General features: G+C 32.8%; 2 protein-coding genes and 1 pseudogene across 2 annotated transcripts; 2 read left to right on the forward strand and 1 right to left on the reverse strand.

The window, feature by feature from the left end:
- The first annotated feature begins 298 nt into the window (after nucleotides 1–298).
- LOC114410492 (MICOS complex subunit Mic10-like) lies at nucleotides 299–6,672 on the forward strand. The gene is made up of 3 exons (XM_028374463.1): nucleotides 299–576; nucleotides 3,073–3,212; nucleotides 6,332–6,672. Exons 1-3 carry the CDS (start codon nucleotides 444–446, stop codon nucleotides 6,350–6,352), a joined length of 294 nt encoding a protein of 97 aa, XP_028230264.1. The 5' UTR covers nucleotides 299–443; the 3' UTR covers nucleotides 6,353–6,672.
- Nucleotides 6,673–7,628: 956 nt separating this feature from the next.
- On the reverse strand, nucleotides 7,629–9,474 carry LOC114408250 (annotated as a pseudogene).
- Nucleotides 9,475–12,924: 3,450 nt separating this feature from the next.
- LOC114410493 (UPF0301 protein Plut_0637-like) lies at nucleotides 12,925–17,140 on the forward strand. The gene is made up of 3 exons (XM_028374464.1): nucleotides 12,925–13,347; nucleotides 15,542–15,690; nucleotides 16,181–17,140. The coding sequence occupies exons 1-3, from the start codon at nucleotides 13,149–13,151 to the stop codon at nucleotides 16,853–16,855; spliced, it is 1,023 nt and encodes a 340-aa protein (XP_028230265.1). The 5' UTR covers nucleotides 12,925–13,148; the 3' UTR covers nucleotides 16,856–17,140.
- The last annotated feature ends 5,207 nt before the right edge of the window (nucleotides 17,141–22,347 follow it).

Genomic DNA, 22,347 nt, shown 5'->3' on the forward strand with positions numbered 1-22,347 from the left:
CAATTTAAATGAGGGTACTATTCATGCATCACTTCATCATTACAAATTTTGTCTTGTGTGTTAGAAAAAGAAACAGTCCATATTTGCACCAACTAATCAACACTGCAGCTCACACCAATCCTTATACGAGCACTGTTCACATGTTAGAATACAATTCTGTTGTGATTATTATACAAAGGAATCGCATTTTCGTGAAAAGGGTATTTTTAGAACAGGAAAAGTTCCAAAAAGTTGTTGGGTGAGAATAGCAGAAAGGGATTTGAGAATAGTGGCTCCCTGAAGGATACCAAGATAAGAAAACAAAAGGCAACCCACCCGAGTCTGAAAGCATATATACACTTTCAGAACAAGCAGGGGCTGGGGGAAGGGGGAAGAAGAAAACCCAGAATCAAATCAAAAGGTAAAAAAGTAGAAGTATACGCAGAAGAGGTGGTTCAAGTTCAATGGCTGAGAAGAAGGAAATGATTCCCAAACAATATGACATCGATGCCAAATGGGACGCCTGCATTGATCTCACCGTCCGTCGCTTCGTCTACTCCGCATCTGCCGGTGCATTTGGCGGTCTCCTATTTTTTAGTCAGTACTTTCTTTCTCTAGTATTTTTTGTTACTCTTTGTTTTAGTTTTGGCTTTTTCGTCTTAAATAAATGTAAAAAAGAGTATGTGGTGCTTCTGTGCTGAAGAAAATCCTACATCCTTTTCTTGTTTCCTACATATGAATTCGCAACAGATATTTTTATTAGATACTCGGTCTTGCCTATTATGTTAATCCTAGATGAGAATGAGTCTCCCAAATTCCTCGCTATTGTATTTGATTCCATTCTCACATTATTCAGTAATCAATTTCTCATTATTTTGAAAACCAGAAAACAGAATAAAGAGATGTTTTCTCATCATCTTCTTCTGTTTTCTTCATGTTCTCCGTCCAAATGCTCAAGGAACAAACTTTTAGGGAACATAATATGCTCAGGCTCGACTTGTAAACTCATAATAGTTTGCCTAATACAAAAATAAATATTTAAAACGCCTATCATAATGTCCTAGGGCAATGACCTCTGGCTTGACCAGAGGAGATTCTGACGAGATCATTGATGTTTTGGTGTGTTCTGTTTTGGTTTTTAGCCGAGTCTAATTTTTGTGTGAACATCAGTAAATTCTGGGTTGGGCAATAAATAGTTTGCTCTTATTTTTCTTCTTTATGCTGGCTGCCCTTGGACCAAGTTGCTCCTCTTTTAGGTGATAGCTTTTGGTTATGATGGATTGTGTGTGTTATTTCACTTATTTGTCTTAGGCCTTGGCTTGTGGGACAGTATTGGAATATATTTATTATATCTTTAGATTATCTTCGAATATCTTTTGAGTATGTTGCAAAATCAGTTAGTCACCTAATTGAGCTAGCAACTTTAGAGTTGTTTACTGATTTTTTTGGCTTTGTTTGGTTTGAGAAATGTTTTCTGTTTTTACTTTGTATAGGAAAAAGTGAAAATGGAAAATAAAAATAGAAAACAAAAAAAGGTGTTTTTACTATTTCCTATACAAACTTTTGAAAACAGGAAACATTTTTTTTTCAAACCAAATGACTCCTTATATTTCTTGATTTTGTTTCCTTATTTTATTTTATTTGATTACTTGGTCTCTTCCTTAGTTGACCTGGGATTGTGCTAGTGCTACTAGTATTTATCTAATTATTAGTATAAATAGGAGTATTACGTAAGGGTAATGTATACATTACATCCTATCAAGAAAATATTCACTAGTATTATTGTTTGACATCTTTCTCTTGTTTCCTTCTTCCCTAACCCTAAACCTATACTTCTTTTGTTAGAATTATACTTCACTTGATTAGTTGCAAACTTTGAGGTGCAAACCACTCAGTATCAATGTTTTGTTTACATAGTCTATCATACTCTATCAACTAGCATATTAATGGAGCTTCTACAAAATAGCATTTTTTTGGCTTAAATGTTTTCAAGGTCCCTACAAATATAGTGATATTTTTGGTCCTTTCAATGTTCTTTTTCATGGTTTTTGATTGTTGTAATGTCCGTTGCCACTTGTTTTGGTTCCTGCCATGAACTTGCCATAGCAACATGTTTCATGTGCCTGCAAATATAGCAATTTTGTATCTACGTTCTTGCAAAATATAACAATTTTTGGTCTCTGTCCCAAAAAATATTGTGGTTTTTGTTTTTCGTCCATGCCATTACATCCCTGCAAAATATAGTGGTTTCTGTTTTTATTCTGCTGTGATGACAAGGACTTAAAAAAAGTTATGATGAACATTGCAAGGATCAAAAACCAATTTTTTTTACAGGGGCTAAAAAACAAAAGATACTATATTTGCATGAATGAATAACATATTTAAGCCTTTTTCTCTTAATTTTAGTATGATGATAATATTGCTTGATAACTTTAATGCTTTACCATGGTTTTGCACATGCAGATTTGGATGAAAACTGTTTAACTAAATTTTCTGCAATCCTGTGCATTTTTTTTCCTTTTAGTATATCTTTTTGCGTGCATTGAGAAAATAAATTTTGAAACTCTTATTTGTCTTGCTAAATTGAACTTATGCTGTTGCATAGTACTGCCTGTCTGCCTCTAAGCCAGTTATGGTTGCACTGAAGGCCAATGTCAGTTTGAAAAAAAGAATATATGGTTAGTGTGCAGCCACTTGAATTACCCCGTGAAGGCATTTAAGCCGAGGATTACTGTTCAATTTTCTAAGTATGTGTTCAATGATTATCACCTATTTTTGCAAAGTTCACTGAGCATACATTTATGAGTCTATGAGATATAAGCCAATTTGTTGGGTGAGTGTCATGATTAGCCTTGTCATTAATAGTCTAATCTTCATTTGAAAATTTGGTATTTATAATCAATTTAAGCTACTGATTCTGTTTATATTATAAAATGCAAGGCTTAGTTATTTATATATGTTGGTGGTTTAGATTGGTGTTTATTATATCTTTTATTATACAATAAAATCATCCTGTAAGTATTATATGCCTTTACGCCCTCCCTACCCCTGAATATAATGGGCTACTTTTGCATTGCATTGAATGACAACTAGGGAGTCCTGTTACTCGATGGGCATCTATTGCTTTTGGCGCTGGAGTTGGAATTGGATCTGCATATGCAGAATGTTCTCGTCTGTTTGATGGACCTCCAACAAATTTACCCCTACCTAAGGTCTCTGAAACTGCTACTCAGGTAGGATTTATCTTTTATTTTCTTGTTTATATACTCCCTCCATCCCTAATTATAAGACATTTTTAACTAATTCACACATATTAAGAAAGTTGGTTAATTTAGTAATTAACATTAATTTTTTTTAATTGTAATATATATATATATATATATATATATATATATATATATATATATATTCAAAACTATCCTTAAATAATTAATGTATGGAGAGAAAATAATAGTAGTGGAGTTTTAATTTTAAAACTGAACTCGTTAATTCTCCAATCCTCATAAGAGAGAGAAAGAGACAAACATTTATTATTGTTGGACTAAAATAATTAAGGGTATTTTGGTCAAAAAATAATTGATGCAAGGGACAATTAGAAAAGAGTCTTATAAAAAGGGACAAGGAAATTTCAAAACAAAGTCTTATATTCAGGAACAGAGGGAGTATAACGCTAGGATCCAATTGCAAGGTATGGGACTTTAGTCCCACATTGGAAGTATGGGATTGTGGCATTTTTAAGGCTTTGGGCTCTCCAATGGTTAGCATATGCCTATGGTGTGGTTCTCCTAAGGTTCTTATCATATAATCATTTGGCATGATTGTCTAAAGCATATGTCATATGTCAAAAGCTATTAGTTGGCAGAGTTAGTGTCAAGATTTAACATACTGGAAATGGAACAAAGCTATAAATCATGGACAATGGCAGTGATATAGTGCCATTTCATCGAGTCATACTGCAGCAGGTGATAGCTATAGGTTCTCATTTGCATCATAGTAGTCAATCTAAAATAAGGGCGTGGAGCAGCCCAAAAATGCTATATTGCATGACTATTATGATTTGCATCTTGGTTAAGGTCGCGACTATCACACTCAAAATTGTGGCCACTATAACAGAAAAATGTAGCTGTCGCAGGCACTGTTGTGAACAAGGGTTGAAAATCTACATTTACCCTTGACTTTTTGAGGGAGATATAAGATGGGCTGGATGATTAATGGAGAAGGGAAGGAGGGGAAGGTCGCGGGTTTGATCCCTCCTACTAACAAAACTAACATTCTAACAACTAACATTTGCAAATAAAAAAATAAAAAAAAAAACTTGACTTATGAGTTCTCATTTTTTGTTGTTGATAGTCTCACGATTTCTAGTGAGTCTTTTGCTTTAGAAACATCATTGGATTTGAAACTGTTCCCCAATCATTCAGGAAAAATGCTACTTCTGTTTTGAACTCTGTTATCTGACCCAATGACCCACCCCTCTACTAGTCGGCATCTGTTTCTGGCCCACCCGTGTACCCAGCCATTGACCCATTGCTTATAGGTCTGTGTTCTTCCTTTGGTCTTCGCTCACCCATCAGATCTTAGTGTTTGTTTACACGTAACTGCTCACAAATGTTTGTTCTTTTTATCTATGGCAAATGCTAACCAGTGCACTGGTTAAGGGGAAGTAAAAGGGTGGTTTTTATTGGTTAGCTGCTATGTGTTGCTATCAGGATTGATAACTATGAATATGAAATTGATAATGGTAAAAATGAGAGAATAAATTTACGATGGGAGAAAGTTTGTAGGCAAGGTTGTTGTGATCAAAGAAACAGGTTGTTTGTGTGTTTTACATGTGGAAGTGAAGTAGTCTAAATTGGCTCATTAGCCTTTAGAACTTGGATATTTGAAATTTATGACACACTCGTATAATAACATTGTCATCCCTTTCGAGGGTCAACATTGAGCTACTATCTTTATACCTTGATATTGGATGTGAGACTGAGTATATGTATATCCAAGAACTAGTGCCTTGATGCAGTGATGCTCACTTTTGCAAATGATATGTCCTAGTTGAAGGGTTGAGAGGAAATACTCGAGCACTTAGAGATATGGAGACAGGTTCTGGAAGCACATGACTCTCGTTTAAGTAGAAATCAGACAGTGTGTGTGAAATGTAAGTTTAGTAAGAGGCGAACCAATTGAAGACATGCATCAGCATTACCACTCATGCAATTGAAGTATCTTGGATCCATCATACAAGATGACCTAAATAAAAGGGAATGTAAATGGCATATTAAATAAAATGGAATATAAATCACATGATTCAAGCAGGTTGAATAAAATGGAAAATTTCCTTGAGTATCATTTGTAACAAAAAAGGTATCACTCAAGTTTAAGAGCACATTTTACTCTACAGCTATAAACTTATGATATTGTACGAAACTAAGTTTTTTTAAGATAATAAACTCAACATGATAAAGAAAAGAATGTTGTGTGGGATAAGTGGGCATACTAGACAAGATAGGAGTAGGAATGAATACATTGGAGAGAATGTTGTGGTAGCACCTATTGTACAAATAATGGTAGAATCTCACCTTAAGTGTTTTCAGCATGTATGAAGACCAGTAGAAACCAAAGTAGTAGATATAATGCCGGATGTGAAGGGAGATTAAGAAAAACTATAAGCCACATTATTAAGGATTGAGGTCAATCGTTTGTGTATGAACATAATTTATAATAAAACACTGTGGCATCATTTGATCTATATAGCCAACGCTACCTAATGGGTAAAAGCATGGTTGTTTTTTAATTTTTGTATGGCATGGCAGCTGAAAATGTCTATTATTTGATTAAATATTGATTGAAAAACTAAATTGCTACAAGTTAGGATGATTTAGGAAGTTTAAGTATTTAACTGCTATCTTTCTTTGAGAAGATATTCTTATATACTTAGCATATTACTCTCAGCAGTTCTTATCATATATATTATAAATTTTAGTCCAATTGCATGTAATCGTGTTCAGTGCCATCTGTTTGTTTTTGGATTATTTGATTGGTAAGTATAGTATTTTCAAGGTATGTAGGAATTTCTCTGTATTGGAAGGGTGTACCTGGAACTTTCATTAAGTTGAAAGGGTGTCTTTGCGTTTAAATGGAAGAGGAATGGAATTATCTTTTGTGATGGTAATTAATAGGAACATAAATTGCGTTGGCATACGGCCAGTGAAATAAAATAGTTGAGTGTGTTCTTGCATGTAATCGGAGATTCCCCGGCCAAGAGGTTGGGCACCAGTTTGTTAGTTTTGCTGGCAAAATATGTATTTAAAGAATTGGATTGGAACATAATTAACGTATTTCTTGCTTTTGTTTCCAGAATGTGCCGGATTCTGAGTAGAAGCTACAACGGATCCTGGTTCCTGGTTCCTGGACAGTGGTGAATCAGAATTTTCTTTTGATTGTTGATGGTTCCATACAGCATTATTGCTCTTCAAAATGTTGCACTACCATAATTTCGTAAATGAACATGACGTATATTTTATTCCCAAGCTTTTACGCTTTTGATCTCCTGTGATCTTACGCAATGTTTATGTTGAGAAGGATTGGAAAAGCCAAGGAACCTTTCTTCAGTTGCGATTTTGTATTCGCTCTACTTTGAATCCGATTTAAGTATATTCTAAAATCGGATTGGTGAGTTAACTGACAATTTTCAGGCAATGATTCAATCAGTTTAATTGGTTAAATCAAATTATTCAACGAGATGTATTAATAATTAATGTAAGATATTAATAAATTTAATGACAGATTATAATTCACTGAGAACATTATTATCATTTGAGATAAATTTGTTGAATTTTATAATAATTAAATTAAAATCATATTTATATTTATGATGATTTCTAATTGGTTGAAAAGTAAATAAACATCATCATTTTTCAAGGTAAGTTGCCTTGACGATGTCAAGGAGTAGATAATACTTTGAAATGGGTATCTTTTGGTCAAGGCTACCTAATTATAAGCAATTGTCATGTCATGTATAGGTTAATAATATGCATTTAATTGGAAATTTTTAAAACTACAATGGCTTGGTTAATCGTTTATTAAATGATAATAACCAAATTAAAGTTTTAATCAAATTATAAAGATTTACAGATTAATTTAATTAGAAATATTTGTTAAATCATTTTTATAAAATAATTAAATTTCTAGTGACCTAAACTAAAAGTATCTTTAATGAAGCAACCTTAAATGGCATTCACTTGAAATCTAAATGTTACTGAACAAAAAAACACTAAACGCAAAAGTAACTACATGTAACAGTTGGCTGATTTTAATGGTATTCAAACTAATTAGCCTCATAAATTTCAGGTTTAAAATCTTATGCTGTGTTGGTCCAAGTAAGGAATGTAATTTCTCATAAGCCAGATCTCATAACAAGTATTGTAAATGAAAAAAATAGGTGTTAGAAAGATCTTTATCCTCTTAAATGGGTTCAATCACCTAAAATTTAAGATCAATGTAGCTTCCATATGTTTAGCTTGTCAAACCAAAATAGCCTATTTCTATGGACCCAAAACACCATTTTGAGTCATATGCTCCTAATTTCAACTATAATGCATCATAAGTAAAGGCTCTAGAATTATGATAGTACATGGGAATTCCCTTGACCGAAACGACAATGTATTCAAAATGTTGACAGGTCACTATTGACGTGTTAAGACGGAAGTGATGTATATATACAACACAATACATATAAGTTTATACAACCAAATGATCATATAGCCAGCCTCTCATAATAACGTAGGCTTGTTCAGGAGATCAGGCCGGTGGGCAAATCCGTGACCTCTACCTGGGAATATCACTACTTTGGAGCCCCTACGAATTTTTTTCTGAACATTCTCAATTTCACTTACCTTGCAAAGTGGGTCATTGTCCCCTAAAATGAACAAGACAGGAGCTTTTATATCAGAAGCAGCAAGGGGATCCATCCTTGTACCACAAAAGGAGATTCCAGTGCCAAAACAAGCACCTTGGTCTTTGGCCAGCACCTTTAACACTTGGCCACCTCCAAAGCAGAAGCCAATAATGCCAAGTTTCTTGGAAATTCCTACAGCCATAAATTCATCAACCAGCCATTTTGTCCATCTGGTAATGTCTTCTGCTATCCTCTCTGGGTTTTGTCTAGCAATCCACTGTTCAAACACATCTGGCTGGTCCTTTGTCCACGGACATCCACGAAATAAGTCTGGAACTAGAATGCTGCATATTTGTTTAGAAGCAATTTCACTGACAAGGGTATTATAACGACAAAACAGCCATTATACAATTTGCATTGTGAATCTTAATACTTTGTTGATAAATAGGAATGGAGTTGGAACATACTTGTAACCATTGCAAGCTACCCGATATGCAATATCTCTAGTGAAAGAATCCTCAAACCCGAAAACATCTGAAAGAAGCAATTGGCCGGTTCCATTGCATTTTTGACTGCCTTGAACAGATAATCACGGATATCTTCATCACCCTCCACAAGAGAAAGCTCCACTCCACTGACTAATTCGCATGCTTCATCATCTATCCCACCTTCCACATTCAGTAAGCTGCATGATATTTTTGAGTCTGCGGCATCTTGAACTGGTTTTTGAAGATTGAAATTGCTCTTTTCTGAAAACATGCTGAAGAATTGCATTCAACAAGAGGCTATCAAGTATGTGATGCAATTCAGGAATTTTGAGTTACTATTCAAAAATAAAAAGGAACACAGTTGGATCTTAATGGCAGGATTTGGGGTCCAATGTAGGATCCAACCACTCAATGCATGCTTGAAGAGAAAGAAAAAAAAAGGCAGTGCCGTGTCTAATAGATTAATTCAAGCATCCAAGTAACATTATAATATTATATGTCATTTGTCAAAGCAATGAAAACAATGTAAACAAATGTGTGAAATAAGAGATAAAAGAGAATTTTCTGGAATGGCTTGAGTGAGAGACTCACCCAACAAATTTTTAATTTATAGGCATGAGGATTACAAGATAATAAATTACAGTGTGAAGGCTGACATGATTTTACAATCAAGAGAATTTTGGTACCAACCAAAGGCACTGTAAGAGAACAAATTTTGAAACAGTTTCATGGTTCACTTTAGAATGTTCATGCTGGATTTCTAAAAGTCTTTTTAAGAATATAGCCTTTTTATTTCATTTTCCTGGCTTGGGGAAGGATATCCATCAGTTTGAGTCTCTCAGTTACATATGGAAACTGGCTAAGCTCCAACCATTGGAAATAAAACTGTAAACAAATTATCATTTCAATAAGTAATAACAAAAAGAAGGAAAGTAAGAGAGGAGAAACAGAGCTTAGGAGGAAATGGCACTGATGGCGGAGATCGAGGCTTTGAGATGGCACAAACACAAACTGATCCTACGCTTGCCCTTGCTGTTTCTTAATATCTGCTTCCACTTAACTCTAGCCTGGTAAAGGAATACACACAAATGCTTGGTTTCCTAGGTAGAGGTGGATATTTCATATTGGATTCTATCCTTTACATTACCGTTTTCCAAATCAATTAATACTACATTATTATTTATGTATGCTAAGAGGGAAATGTAAAGTAGAGGTAAACAATGGGTCCAACTCAAATAGGGAATGGAAACTCGGTATGAGAAGCACTAGAAAGAAAAAATAGAACACGAGTCAAATCATAAATTAAAGAAATATGAATAAATATCTATTTTACAACATGAATAAATTAAATAATCTATGTGCGGCATCTCATCACAAACTGATTCTTTTTTACTGGATGGTGATATAAATTCAGTTATGAAGATGGTTTTTATTTGATTAATGGTCTAAAAAATTTTATATTAGTAATACATGTCTATTATATTCAAAAATATATATTTTGTCTTTCACCTTTTTTACATGCCAACATGTCATGGTTATCAATTTTGATGGTCATCTATTATGCTTTTTCTTATGGATGGTATTATGGTACAATCAAAAGGAAATGCAAGCTGTGAAATATGTCTCTCCAAGTATAAACTTCTATCATTCATCTTTTTTTCTTTTGGTTTTACATTATGGCATAACGTTCCTTTCTTATATTTTAATAAGTTATATCAAACTTGCATTGCCAATCAATATTTTGTTCTTCCATTGTAGTTTATAAATACAGATTGAAACTTTGAAAGAACAAGAACAATTCTACGAAAAAACGAAGCGTTAAACTAAGTTCTCTTCTGATAATTGCATTTTTAATTTCATTTAAATGATTATTTTGAAGACACTTATACTTATAATCCAATTCTTAGACTATTTAATTGCTATTTTGATAGTCCAGTTGTAAATAAATACAATTTTCTTAGGTTAGTTGTTTTTAATCAAGTTTATGCTAATTTAGGTTAAATTTGGATTTCATGATCATAATGAAGTGATGATGGATGAAGGAGCATGAAGGAAAGGTCAATATTCTAGCATCTGGTTGTGGATAAGCAAATGATGCTTAACCCTGAAATTGTTGGCACTTAAGTGCCACAAGCAAAAGTTTAGTGGAGAGGAAAAGCATATGGCGCTTAAGCGCTACGTTCCCTGCGCTTAACCGTCAGTTTGCATGTGATGACTTAATTTGGCCCATGTTGTACCCTATTTAAGGGATTTTCGTGCTGGTGCTTTGCACTTTTTCGTTCTACATAATTCCCAAACCTTTTTGCTCTGTAATAACTATGATGGTGACCTATAAAGCTCTCTCGTGACTCCTCTCTTCAATTCTTCATTTCTCCATGGAATTTCTGCAACTTAATGGCTAGGAGTAGCTAAATCTAGAGTTGTTTGGGCTTAGATCTAGTGAGACCCACTCATGTATTGCTTGTAAACCCTAACTCTATCTTCATTTAATATATTGTTTTTCTACTTCCATGCTTTAGTTACTCTATGGCTTGATCACCAATGATATGTGTTAAGTTGATTTATGGTTGGAAAACTATTTTAGCTCTTGAACTGAAGTGGAATTGTCATTGAATTCAGACCTAGGAATGAGTATACATCTAATGACCTCCTTATATGCTTATGATTAATGCAAATTCTTCTACTAACATCTCCTAAGGGATTAGGGGTTTAGTGGTGGAATTTGATCTCAATTGTCTAAGGAATTAGAAATTGATGAACTATTGTGCATGGAGATATATTGAACGAGTGCATGGGTTGGTGTTGACTTTATTATTGTTATGATACATGAGGAATGATGTCTCATGAAGTCCAACCATAACAATGTTTCCCTTGTCATTTGTAATCAACTTTACTGTATGCTACATGTTCGATAAAAAGCATAAACAATTTTCTTCTTTTGATTACATTAAATTTTTCTGTTATTGAATAAGGATAGAATAGTGTTAGTTTTAATCAAACTATCTTTAAAAACTTAATTCTTTATTCATTAATCTTAGTTGACAAATTGTGAATAAGTGTTTGATATCATGTGAATCCTTTGGAAAAATGATACTTGAACTTTCCATTTTATACTACTTGTGTGATTTTGTTCACTTGTCAAATATTGCTAACATCTTCTTTGAACGATTATCTTTGAGTGTTAAAGTTTGATCATTTGCTTAGCAAAAAAATTTGTATTCATGTTGTAATTGCTTATTTTTTTGTGAGTAAATTTCTATGAAAAATTTTAAACTTTGTTATTTGAAAAGTCAAGAATGACTTAGTGAACAAAGAATGTTTAGATTTTTAACAATCTCGGAGAGAGATTGTGGGTAGAGAATACTTATTATAACCAAAAGTGACAATGATAACATACTTGTTATAACAAATTATTGATTAGTTGTACCTTTCTAAAGTTGAAAAAGAACTAGACGCAATTCAAGATTAGGTGAATTGGTATAAAAACAAGTGTTCTTGCTTATGTTCTTGTGTGTTTTTCATTGTTTTCTTACATAAACATATTTGGACAGACAAGCTTTTGAAAATCTTGTTTTTGGAAAAACTTTCTTATGTATATACATCATTGGAAAACATCTTTACAAACTCATTATCTAAACTTATACTTCATCATTTTTTTTATAAAAAAAAATAAGTTCTCATTAACACATTATTCAAACTCCCTTTTAGTGTATTTCATTTATTTAAGTATGTCCATACAAACATCACCTATTTCATATAAGGTGAAGTCCCTTCTTATCTACATGGAACCACTGAATCAAACTCTTCCCACTATTGGATAATGTAGGTCTATCTTAACACAAACTATTATAAAGTTGTCTCTCGATGCATCAACAATCCTAATGTCCCACCTTAACTAGTCTATGAATTATTGTCGTCAATGCTAATACTAAGCTTTCCTTCATACCTAAACTGGGATATTGTAACCAAACCAACTTAGTTTCTATTTTAAATTTCAGAGACACAAAGTTAGAAACTCAATTTTAAACAATAAGATAGTGATCAATGATTATCCAAAGACCTCTCCTAATCACATTTTCTTGATCTTGTAAAAGCTCGAACTTCACCTTGTAAAAACTAGAACTGTCAAAATAGGTCAACCCGATACTAAAAACAAGTGACAAAGAATGTTTGAATTTGAAAAGAGTTGTATGAAAGTTATGTTATTTGTTACTTTGTTCTATATTTATTTAACTTGTGATGATAACATTCAAAGAGTATTTGTGATAATATAATGTAATGTAATATTTTTTGTGATTATGATATTATGTTTAAATTATTATATTTATTTATTTAATGGATGGATTTATGAGTAATTTATTTATTATTTTTTTAGAATAAAAAGTTTAATTTAGAACCCATCAGATTAAATTTGTTATTGGCAAGCAACAAGAGAGATTACTTATCTTTAAGCCGCCAGCGCAGTTTTAGATCACACAGTAAGTTTTGGCTAACGTGCGCGAGTGCTGTATAGTCTTTTCCAGGCTCCACACAATTTGGTTAAAATAAGCATATTCTCTCTCTTTCTTTCCAAAGCGTCGTTTTCATAATCGTAGTGTCTTTCTTCCTTCTCCCTTTGTGATCGCCTTCTGTTGTTGCTCCACTCACTATCTTCTTCTTCTAAAATTATTTTCCTTTTCTATCCTTCTATCTATCATTCTTTTACGCTAAAAATCTTCTCGCTTCTTAGCTTAGCTGTTCTGTTCCAGAAACGATAAAATCAATCAATCAAAGGAAGCAAAAAAGTCAGAATGGATCTGTGTGCTGTTCATGCGAAGAACCTTTTCCACACAAATTCGTTTTGCCACAGACCCATTTCCTCCCATTTGGGAAGGACCAGAGTGTTTGAGATCACTGTTTCGAGGAGAAAGCCTTACTCTAAAGTTGGGTATCGCCCATTTGTTGTCAGCGCCACGGGGAAGAAGAATCATGGCAACTCCTCTTCTTCTGGTCTGTAATTTCCTTTCATTTCAGATTTCCATTTAAATAATCAATAACTGCTTGTTTTGGCCTTGGAACTTTCTTTCACTCGTCTTATTTGTCTGTCTGCGATCACAATTACATTAAAGAAACGGTACATGACATGCATGTGATTTGCATTAGGTTTTCTTTGGGTGTTAGGGTTTCGAGGAGAAGGAAAGGTTTGCCAAATTTGCTTCTTTTTTTTTAATAAACTAATGCGTTAACTGTATGTTTATTTTTATATAACTCTTAATTTAAAAATAAAATATTTGGTCTCCTTTCCTTAATTTGATTTTCTCCAGCTCAACCCCAAGTAATTCCATGCAATCCCTCCTTTCTTACTAATAATAACTTTACCTTGGCTGCCCAAGTTCCCAGTTATTTATTTGGGGATCTTTGTCCGTTCCGCTTTTCATCCCTCCCTTTGACCTGGAAATTCATTGAATCTAGCTTATTACTGTGCTTCCCTTCTACAGATCATAATTGAATTCTAAACATAGCTTTATCATTAGGATTTAATAGTTCATTGTTCACTTTCCATTTTGTCAACTCTGTTTTTCTGAAATCTCTTTCAATCTTTAACAAATAAAAAAAATGATCAGTTTTAAAATTGCCAACTTGGGTGTTATATTATGCTTTTATAATATGTACTACAAGTGAATAGTTTTGCAATCGCGTCACTTAAATCTTGTGTTCTTTCTTACAAACTTGATACATATTTGTAATGTGAGAAAACATTTCATGATAACTACATTAAAATAATCAGTGATTTACATTTGTTTGTAGGTGGACATGTTTGGGTGATAAAATTACCTCTTTCATATGAGGCATTTCTGAAGTATGGACAGTATGGAGTTCTAAATGTGATAGTTTCTTAACTTAGTGCTATGTGTGCTACTGGATTTAATACGCTGGCTATGTAAATGATTTTTATACTATCATCCTATCATAGATTGTCATGTATGGTAAGATTGTTGACTTTTGTAATTACCACTTTAAAAGTCATACCCATGATGATTTCTAATTGGTTGACAGTATAAAAATCTTTACACATTCTTATGCTACTTTCTTTCTTAGGGACCTAGGATATATTTTGTTTCTCTAAATTTGCTTTCTCTTCTTTCTGTTTGGGAAGGGTAGAAGTGAGGCCAAATGTTTTTGTTATCAAATTGGTTGGTGTTATTTATTTTTCTTACAATATTTGTCACGAAAGGAAGTAATATTATTTATTGCTTCCCTCTCCTTGCTGCGATAATATTTTAACTTGGACCTTCATTCTACATTAGCAATTTCAGGTCAAAGTAATAATTTCTATTAAAATGAAGCTGTTTACTCACGTACAGATTGGGGGGTTTTCCTGTATAATCAACAGTTCCCTTGCTTGTTTAAATTATTTGATTTGATAGACATACTTTTCTGTTATCCACTAATCAGCCATACATCACCTATCTCACAGCATTGAACAATGCTTTCCTTAATTTTTTAGTTTACTCCTTTACATGATTAAATTTTAGATCACTCTACCTTATGCATCAGAACTGTAGAAATGGGTGTTTTTTTACAACTAATGCATGAAGATAGGGATACATAGTTTCTTTGATGTTTTCTGCCTTATGGCATCTAAAAGATCTAGTTGCCTATTCTTGATGGCCTCTATATTGTTGAGGAACCTGTTATTTTTTATGTATAAAATGAAAATTTAAGTTTGCACACATGCTTGAATAGCCAGAATTTGGAAACTTTTTTAGAATTAAGAACAGGTACATCATTCCACTATTTAAGGTTGTGTTATCTGTTATTTATATGATTTAGACGACATATGTTGATTGTCATTGTTCACTCTCTCTTCATGTGGATTTTTATTTTTCTGACATGATATAAATTACACCTAAAGAGCCATTGTCTAGCTTTTCTATGAGATAGGCTTAGTAATTCTGTCTGGTGAAAACTAGTGGGTCTTTTATTGTACTGTTCTTGATGCTTCTTGAGTATAGAGTTTTTGGAGACAACTTGGTAGAAATATATCATAGACAAAAAGGATGAGATTTTGGATTGATAACTCAGATAAGTATTGACATTATAATGAAAATCATATTATTCCTTTTCATTTTATTGTTTTCTCTTGATAATAATATAATTTTACATGAGTTCCTTTTTTATATGGGTATATTGATCATTACAGGCAATGAAGAACGGTCCATTCCCGAAGGAGATGGTACTAGAGGGAACAATTCTTCTGATGGCAACAAATCAGAAAACAACTCTGAGAAATGCCACCATACTAATCTGGATTGGCGCGAGTTCAGGGCAAAGCTATATAGAGATGAGCTGGTGATGCTTTCATTCCTAAATGGGATCTATATCTGTCATCTTCTCTTAATTGCTCTGTAGCTCTTGCATGTCATTTTAAGTAGAAGGGGTCAACTTCATGAATCTTGAAATAAGTTTTAAAACATCTATTAGAGTAATTCCTGTGCTTTGTTACAGTCATATAAGCATGCTTGATAGTTGGAGAATCGTCTCCTCTTGATGGATTTGTCATCAATCTAGGACACTTGATTGAGTCAGACAACTTGCCTACACCTGTTCTGTTAACCTGTTTAATGATTTATATTGGTGACCAGGTTTTAAGCCCTACAGGGTTGATTAATTTCCTTTTATTAGTATTGCACTTTCTGTATTCTGTGACTTTTTGATACTTGTAATACTTCTAATTATTGATGTGGAGGCATTCATTTATGATTGTGCATATCTAAGCAATACAGTAATTTACTGAAACATTATATTTTCATTAACCGAGTTTTCTTCACTTCATTTACAGAAAGAAATATCAGATGCTGACATGCACAATCAAGGTGGAACATTGCCCAATTCCAAACCTCTTGGAACACAGTGGGCTCATCCTATTCCAGTACCTGAGGCTGGTTGCGTACTTGTGGCTACCGAAAAGCTTGATGGCATTCGCACCTTTGAAAGAACTGTTATTCTCCTTCTCAGATCTGGAACTAGACATCATCAAGGAGGGCCTTTTGGAATTGTCATCAACCGTCCTCTTCACAAAAAGATCAAACACTTGAAACCTACAAATCATGATCTATTAACTACCTTCTCTGATTGTTCTCTGCATTTCGGCGGACCTCTTGAGGCAAGCATGGTTTTGTTGAAAACAGAGGAGAAGATGAAGCTTCCAGGATTTGAAGAGGTAATCCCTGGGCTATGTTTTGGATCTCGAAACAGTTTGGATGATGCTGCAGGGCTTGTGAAGAAGGGGATTCTCAAGCCTCATGACTTCAGATTCTTTGTTGGTTATGCCGGATGGCAACTGGATCAGTTGAGAGATGAGATTGAGTCAGATTATTGGTATGTAGCTGCATGTAGCTCAAGTTTGCTTTGTGGGGCTTTATCAGATCCGTCAGAAAGTTTGTGGGAGGAGATTTTGCAGCTAATGGGTGGCCATTACTCCGAATTGAGCCGGAAGCCAAAGCAAGACATGTAGGTACTAATGTATGGTTTCAGATTTAGAGACAAATGAAGAACGTGTAATCAAGGTGCTGCAAAGTCAAATTTACCGATGTTCACTTTAATGCCAAATAAGTAGATAATTTATCCTCCTGTCCTACTCTATTGTTATAAGAGGAACTGTACCTTGCTTCGTTCTTGTAATTATGCTTGTTAGAATAGTTTGATGTAAGTATGAGAATAAGTTCTGTTGGCTGCATTTTACGATTAAACTTTCGAATTTTATCTAAAGGACAGAGCTCCAGCACCATTGAATTGGTAATGATGTCTAACCACAACTTAAACTAATCAATTTTATGAGTTTTTTTAAAATAAAATTTAAATTTATGATAATATTAATTAAAAATAATTAATTTGAATATTTTTATTAATCTTAATAAATTAAGTATTTGTTTTTTATATATAAGATCATTGATAATATATAGTAATGTTGGATCGGAGTCTTATATGACATAAGTAACATTGAATTCATTTTATCAATTTTTTGCATATTTTATGTGATATATATTTTTTAATATATTTTTTTCTTTTGGCTTCTTTAACTCGTTAGCTAGTGTCCAAGGACTGCTTATCATTTTTTCATTCATAACAACAATTTGCAGACTCGTGAATTAGGGTTGCCCTAAAAAAATCAGAAAAAAAAAACATTGTGTTGTTGATTATGTTTGGTTACCTGATAAATAAATTAAAAAAATCATTGCACGTGTTGCGAGGAAGAAAATGCGAAAAGAAAAATTTGAGAAGATCGAGTGGAGTGCCTAGATCAAGGCAACCAAAGTAGGTGGCTAGAGACAATAATTCGATAAAAGGCATTTGTGTGGTGTCTGTCTTGCATATATGACTTTCTTGGTAGTACTTCCTATTGGGATTCGTGACTCTTAATAAGATAAAAATAATAAGAGTAAGAATGGGCCATTTAAAGGCATTTTTTAATTTTTTTTTTCTTTCTTTGCTTCCTTTTCGTATTTTCATAATATTTCAAAATACTTTCTTTAAAAGTTAATTTCTGAAACATACTGCCTCTAGACCTAAATATAAAAAAATATTTTTGAATTTAAATATAAATAAATTTTAACAACTTTAACCTTATTCAATGATATTATCCAAAAAATATCATTTAATTAATTGTAATTATAATTTTAATGATTCTCTTTTATTTTTAATATTAAATATTAATGAAAGACACTTTAGAGAAAAAAATATTTTTAAATGTCATTAAAAGAATTAAATGACATTAACCAACTTTCTTAATTCCTGTAAGTTAGTTAAATTTGCTTATATTTAGATTTAGAGATAGAATTAATAAAATTTAGGTCCAAATCTTCTTAAAAAAATAAATGCATTTGAAAGACTAAAATTTGGAAAGTAATAAAATTAATTTAATTTTATAATTTTTAACATTTTATTACATTGCATGACTTAGTTTCCATAATATAATAAAAATTTAACAATTTCATAAACCAAACTCTAGAATTGGATTAATTTAAATTTATACCCTTGGATGAATAGTTATACAACTAAAGTTAATTGACAAATAAGATTGGAAACTCAATGCTACTAAAAAAGAAGACTCGAATACTAATATAATATCAAATACAAGTATGGTACTAAAATATACGTCGAATACTTAAAAAAATACAAGTCAATTACAAGTCTTCCTCAATGTCAATTAGTGAGATGTTCAATGTTTCTTATGTGATGTTTTAAGTGTCAATCTCTTTCATGGCCATGCTAAGATCAAACCTTGATCAAAATAGTTCAAAAATACTCTTAAAATCGTGTTTAAGGATAGAATATAACATATTTAAGAAACATAACAATGTGATTGTCATAAAATACATCATAAGAGTCAATACGCGAAAAAGATGATGTTGATGAAATTTTGATGAAGTTGACACACTTGAATTGAAACATAGGGAGACTTTGGAAGACCTTAAAGCTTGTATTGTTTTTTTATGAGGTCTTTACATGGTGTGAATCTCCTTAAAACTCATGTTGATCCCATGGATTGGTGTATCCTTGCAAAGTTAGGTAATTGTGAGGCACCACTAGGATTGTCATTCTAGTTAAGAGTGTTAGTGTTGATGTCCAAAGTGGATTTACCAACTAACATGTACTCCTAGGCCATTTTCACAAAGAGATATTTGAATGGTACCACATACATATGATAATAGAAGAAGGAAAGACATTGAATTGCATTTGTGCACCATTGTTAGTGTGTTCGGTTTATATGGTTTTGTGATATGTGTGTCATGTGTGTATTGTCTTGTACTTGTGTGAAGTTCATGTATGATTCTATCCCATATTTAATATGTTGTTTATACGTGAAAAATTTTGTTGTGACTTGTAATGTGATTTGTTATGATATCAAGGTTAAGGGTATGATGAAGGTTACACTTATAATGGTGTCATATGAGTCATTGTTGGGACTAGTATAGGTGTAAGGATGTATGTTGTTAACTAAGGAATATGAGTTAACAAGATGCAGTTGTGATAGGAAGGTATTAAAATGAGAATGAGATCATGAGATTATAATGGGAGTAAAATAGCATAATCATTGTGTTGAGACTAAGTTCCTCTAAAATCTAATGTTTTAATGATGACAAGCCACTATGAAGTAAAATCGCAAGTTATTGGATTTAGCTATTAATGGTTATTTTAAGTGTTCTCCATTAAGGCAAGACATATTTAGAAGTATAGTACATGTGTGAAGCATAGACCTACAGTGAAAGCTTTTCATGACATAAATTGTACAATCAAAACTATGACTACTAGAAGGAGAGTTGTTCATAACCTGGAAAGACAATTATGTTTTCTAAGTCAAAATGCAAATTTTGGAAGTTGTGTATAATCATAGGCATGATGTTGGGGGTAGCTTAAGTCAAGGGTTTGTTATTAGAAGCTACACATAACTTAAAGATCATCAGAAGTTGAATTGCAAAGTAGTTAGTCAAAGAACCAACAATCAAGTAGAAGGGAGATTGTTGCACATTGTATTGCAGTAACAATGCATCTCCAAAAGACTTTCCATGATTCAAAATTTGAAACCATGTGGAAACCACTAAAACCAATAGCTAGCACTCAACGGATCTTTCTCAACCAATCATTCAACAAATATATTCAAGAGTGCAAGTTGGCTGACAGTGAAGAAGAGTAGAGATGAAAAAGACAAATCATTGAGTTATAATAGGAAAAGGTTGAATGTGTACAAAAAACCTACTTCTAGGAACTTGGATAACTCATGCAACATTTGAAAGTTGAATTCAACCTCCCACGATAATAACAAGTAGCTTTAAGATCATTTTGTAAATTTATTGAATTTGATGAAGCAACTTGTAAGGAAGGAGTGCCAAAAAAAATAGTGTAAGGTTAGGTGAGCTCATCCCTTAGGATCTTCCTTAGCCACACACTCTAGGTGGAGCTAGTTAAGCCAAATTTGAAAGAGTGTAAACAACTTCATCAATTGAGCCTTAGTAAAAGGCATCCTATAAGGTATAGAGTTCACCCCTAGGATTATAGGGATAAAACTCAGAAGAGTACTCAAGAGACTGTTGCTTTTGAAGTTTAGTGTGAACACATCAAATATTGTGTGAGTCCCGTAGCGGTTGCAACTAAGAGTGTGAAGCTTGGAAAGGCTTTTGAAAGAATGCTTGTGTAGAGCCTACAGAGGCTTAGAGAATACTAGGGTGAAGCCTAAAGAGGCTTTTCAAAAGAATATTTAAGGAAGCTTGAAGAGGCTTTGTGAAAGAATACTTAGAGTAAGGCCTAAAAAGGCTTTTCGAAAGTAATACTCGAGTGGAGTCTATAGACGTTTAGAGAAAACTAGTTGTAGGAGCTTGTGGAGGCATCAAGAAGGAAAGAATACCACAGTTCAGTGTTTGGTTTTAGTGGAGAAAGCATACAGGTGTAGGTATTGGACATATCCTAGATCGAGGGGGGGGGGTTTGATTTTTTTCCCTACAACTTCTTGTTTATTTTTGTTGTTGTGAGCTTAAAATTTGTTTTAGAATATGTTATATTTGATATTTGGTCAAGAGGTTTTTATAAAACTGTTTTAATATTTTGAAGGAACACCAACTTTAAGCAAAAAAGTAAAAAATATAAACTATTATCTAACAGTATCTGTGATGTTGAAAGAATGATCTTGAGAAGTAGAATACAAGGCTACTTGGAGTTTTTACTTTAAAAAAATGTTTTATCAAGGTACTTAAGAAGAAAAGGTATTGCTCTTGTAAGCTTACTGCTTTCCATGCTAAAAGAAAAGTTAGAAGTAAAGTGTGCTTGTGCAAAAAATAATCTGATCAATTTTAGTGTTACTATTCAATCACATTCTAATGACCAACTAATTAACTTCATATTGTGGAATAAGAAAGAATTTTATGGGGTATTAATGATATTGGTACAAAAAATTTATTACAAGCCCAATAAAGACAAGCCATGAGAAAGAAGTAAAAGGGGTATTTAGATAGAAATATCTAACCCACCCTTAGAGTTCCCAAAACATTCATTGGGACATTATGTCTTACTGATAAATTTTTTCACACTTTATTTTGTGAGCAATTATCTTACATTTTCTTTAGAGTTTTCATACATAATTGTTGTTTTTTGTTGATTAATTGTATAAAATGGTTTTAAAAACTAAAAAAGATAATTTTTTATGATTCTTGTGTAAATTTTGATGTTACAAAAGTAGATTTTGATTATTAAAGAATAAAAAGTTGTAGAGAAGATCTCGCCACAGCGAGATAAGCTTTCACCACAATGAAGCAAGACTTTCGATCAATTGGAATTCATAGATATTTTTCACAATGAATTTTCATTTCGCCACAAAAAATCTACAAAGCTTAACACTTTGGAATTAAGAGAAACTCACCATAATGAGTTATCTATTCACCCCAACAAATAAAGGTCCAAAAGCATGAAGATCAAGTACAAAGTTCTTAGTTCATAAGTGTAGTTTCGCTGCAGCAAAAATCCTCTGAGGCGCAAAAATTTAATGTAATCTCAACTCCATTTAAAGATCTTGTAACATCATTCATGTAGACTTTTAGTACATTAGACAATTTCATAAATAAAATCTCAAACTCTCTTCTTTCTTTTTTCTCTATTATCCCTCTCTCCCATTTTCCTCCATCGTTACTCATTTGAGGTTCTATTTGAATCCTTCATGATCCAAATGAGTTAAAATATGTAGTTATTGAGAGATTGAAGTAAAATTCAAGTATGTAATCAATGTTTTTCTAATCAATTCTCATAATTAATGTGATCATATTGCTTAGATGCATGTTAGGAATGGTGAATCTAGCTTTTAGGGATTTGGATTAGATAGAAACAAGTTCAAATCCTATATTCGAATTGAAATTGTACTAGACTTTGATGTTAGGAATTGAAATTGCCTTAACTTACCTAATCGACGGTGAAAAGGTACATGGATAGATAAAGGCTTAAGGGTTTGTATGATGCGTGGTG

This window comes from Glycine soja, chromosome 4 (assembly GCF_004193775.1).
Source record: "Glycine soja cultivar W05 chromosome 4, ASM419377v2, whole genome shotgun sequence".
Taxonomy (NCBI): Eukaryota; Viridiplantae; Streptophyta; class Magnoliopsida; order Fabales; family Fabaceae; genus Glycine; species Glycine soja.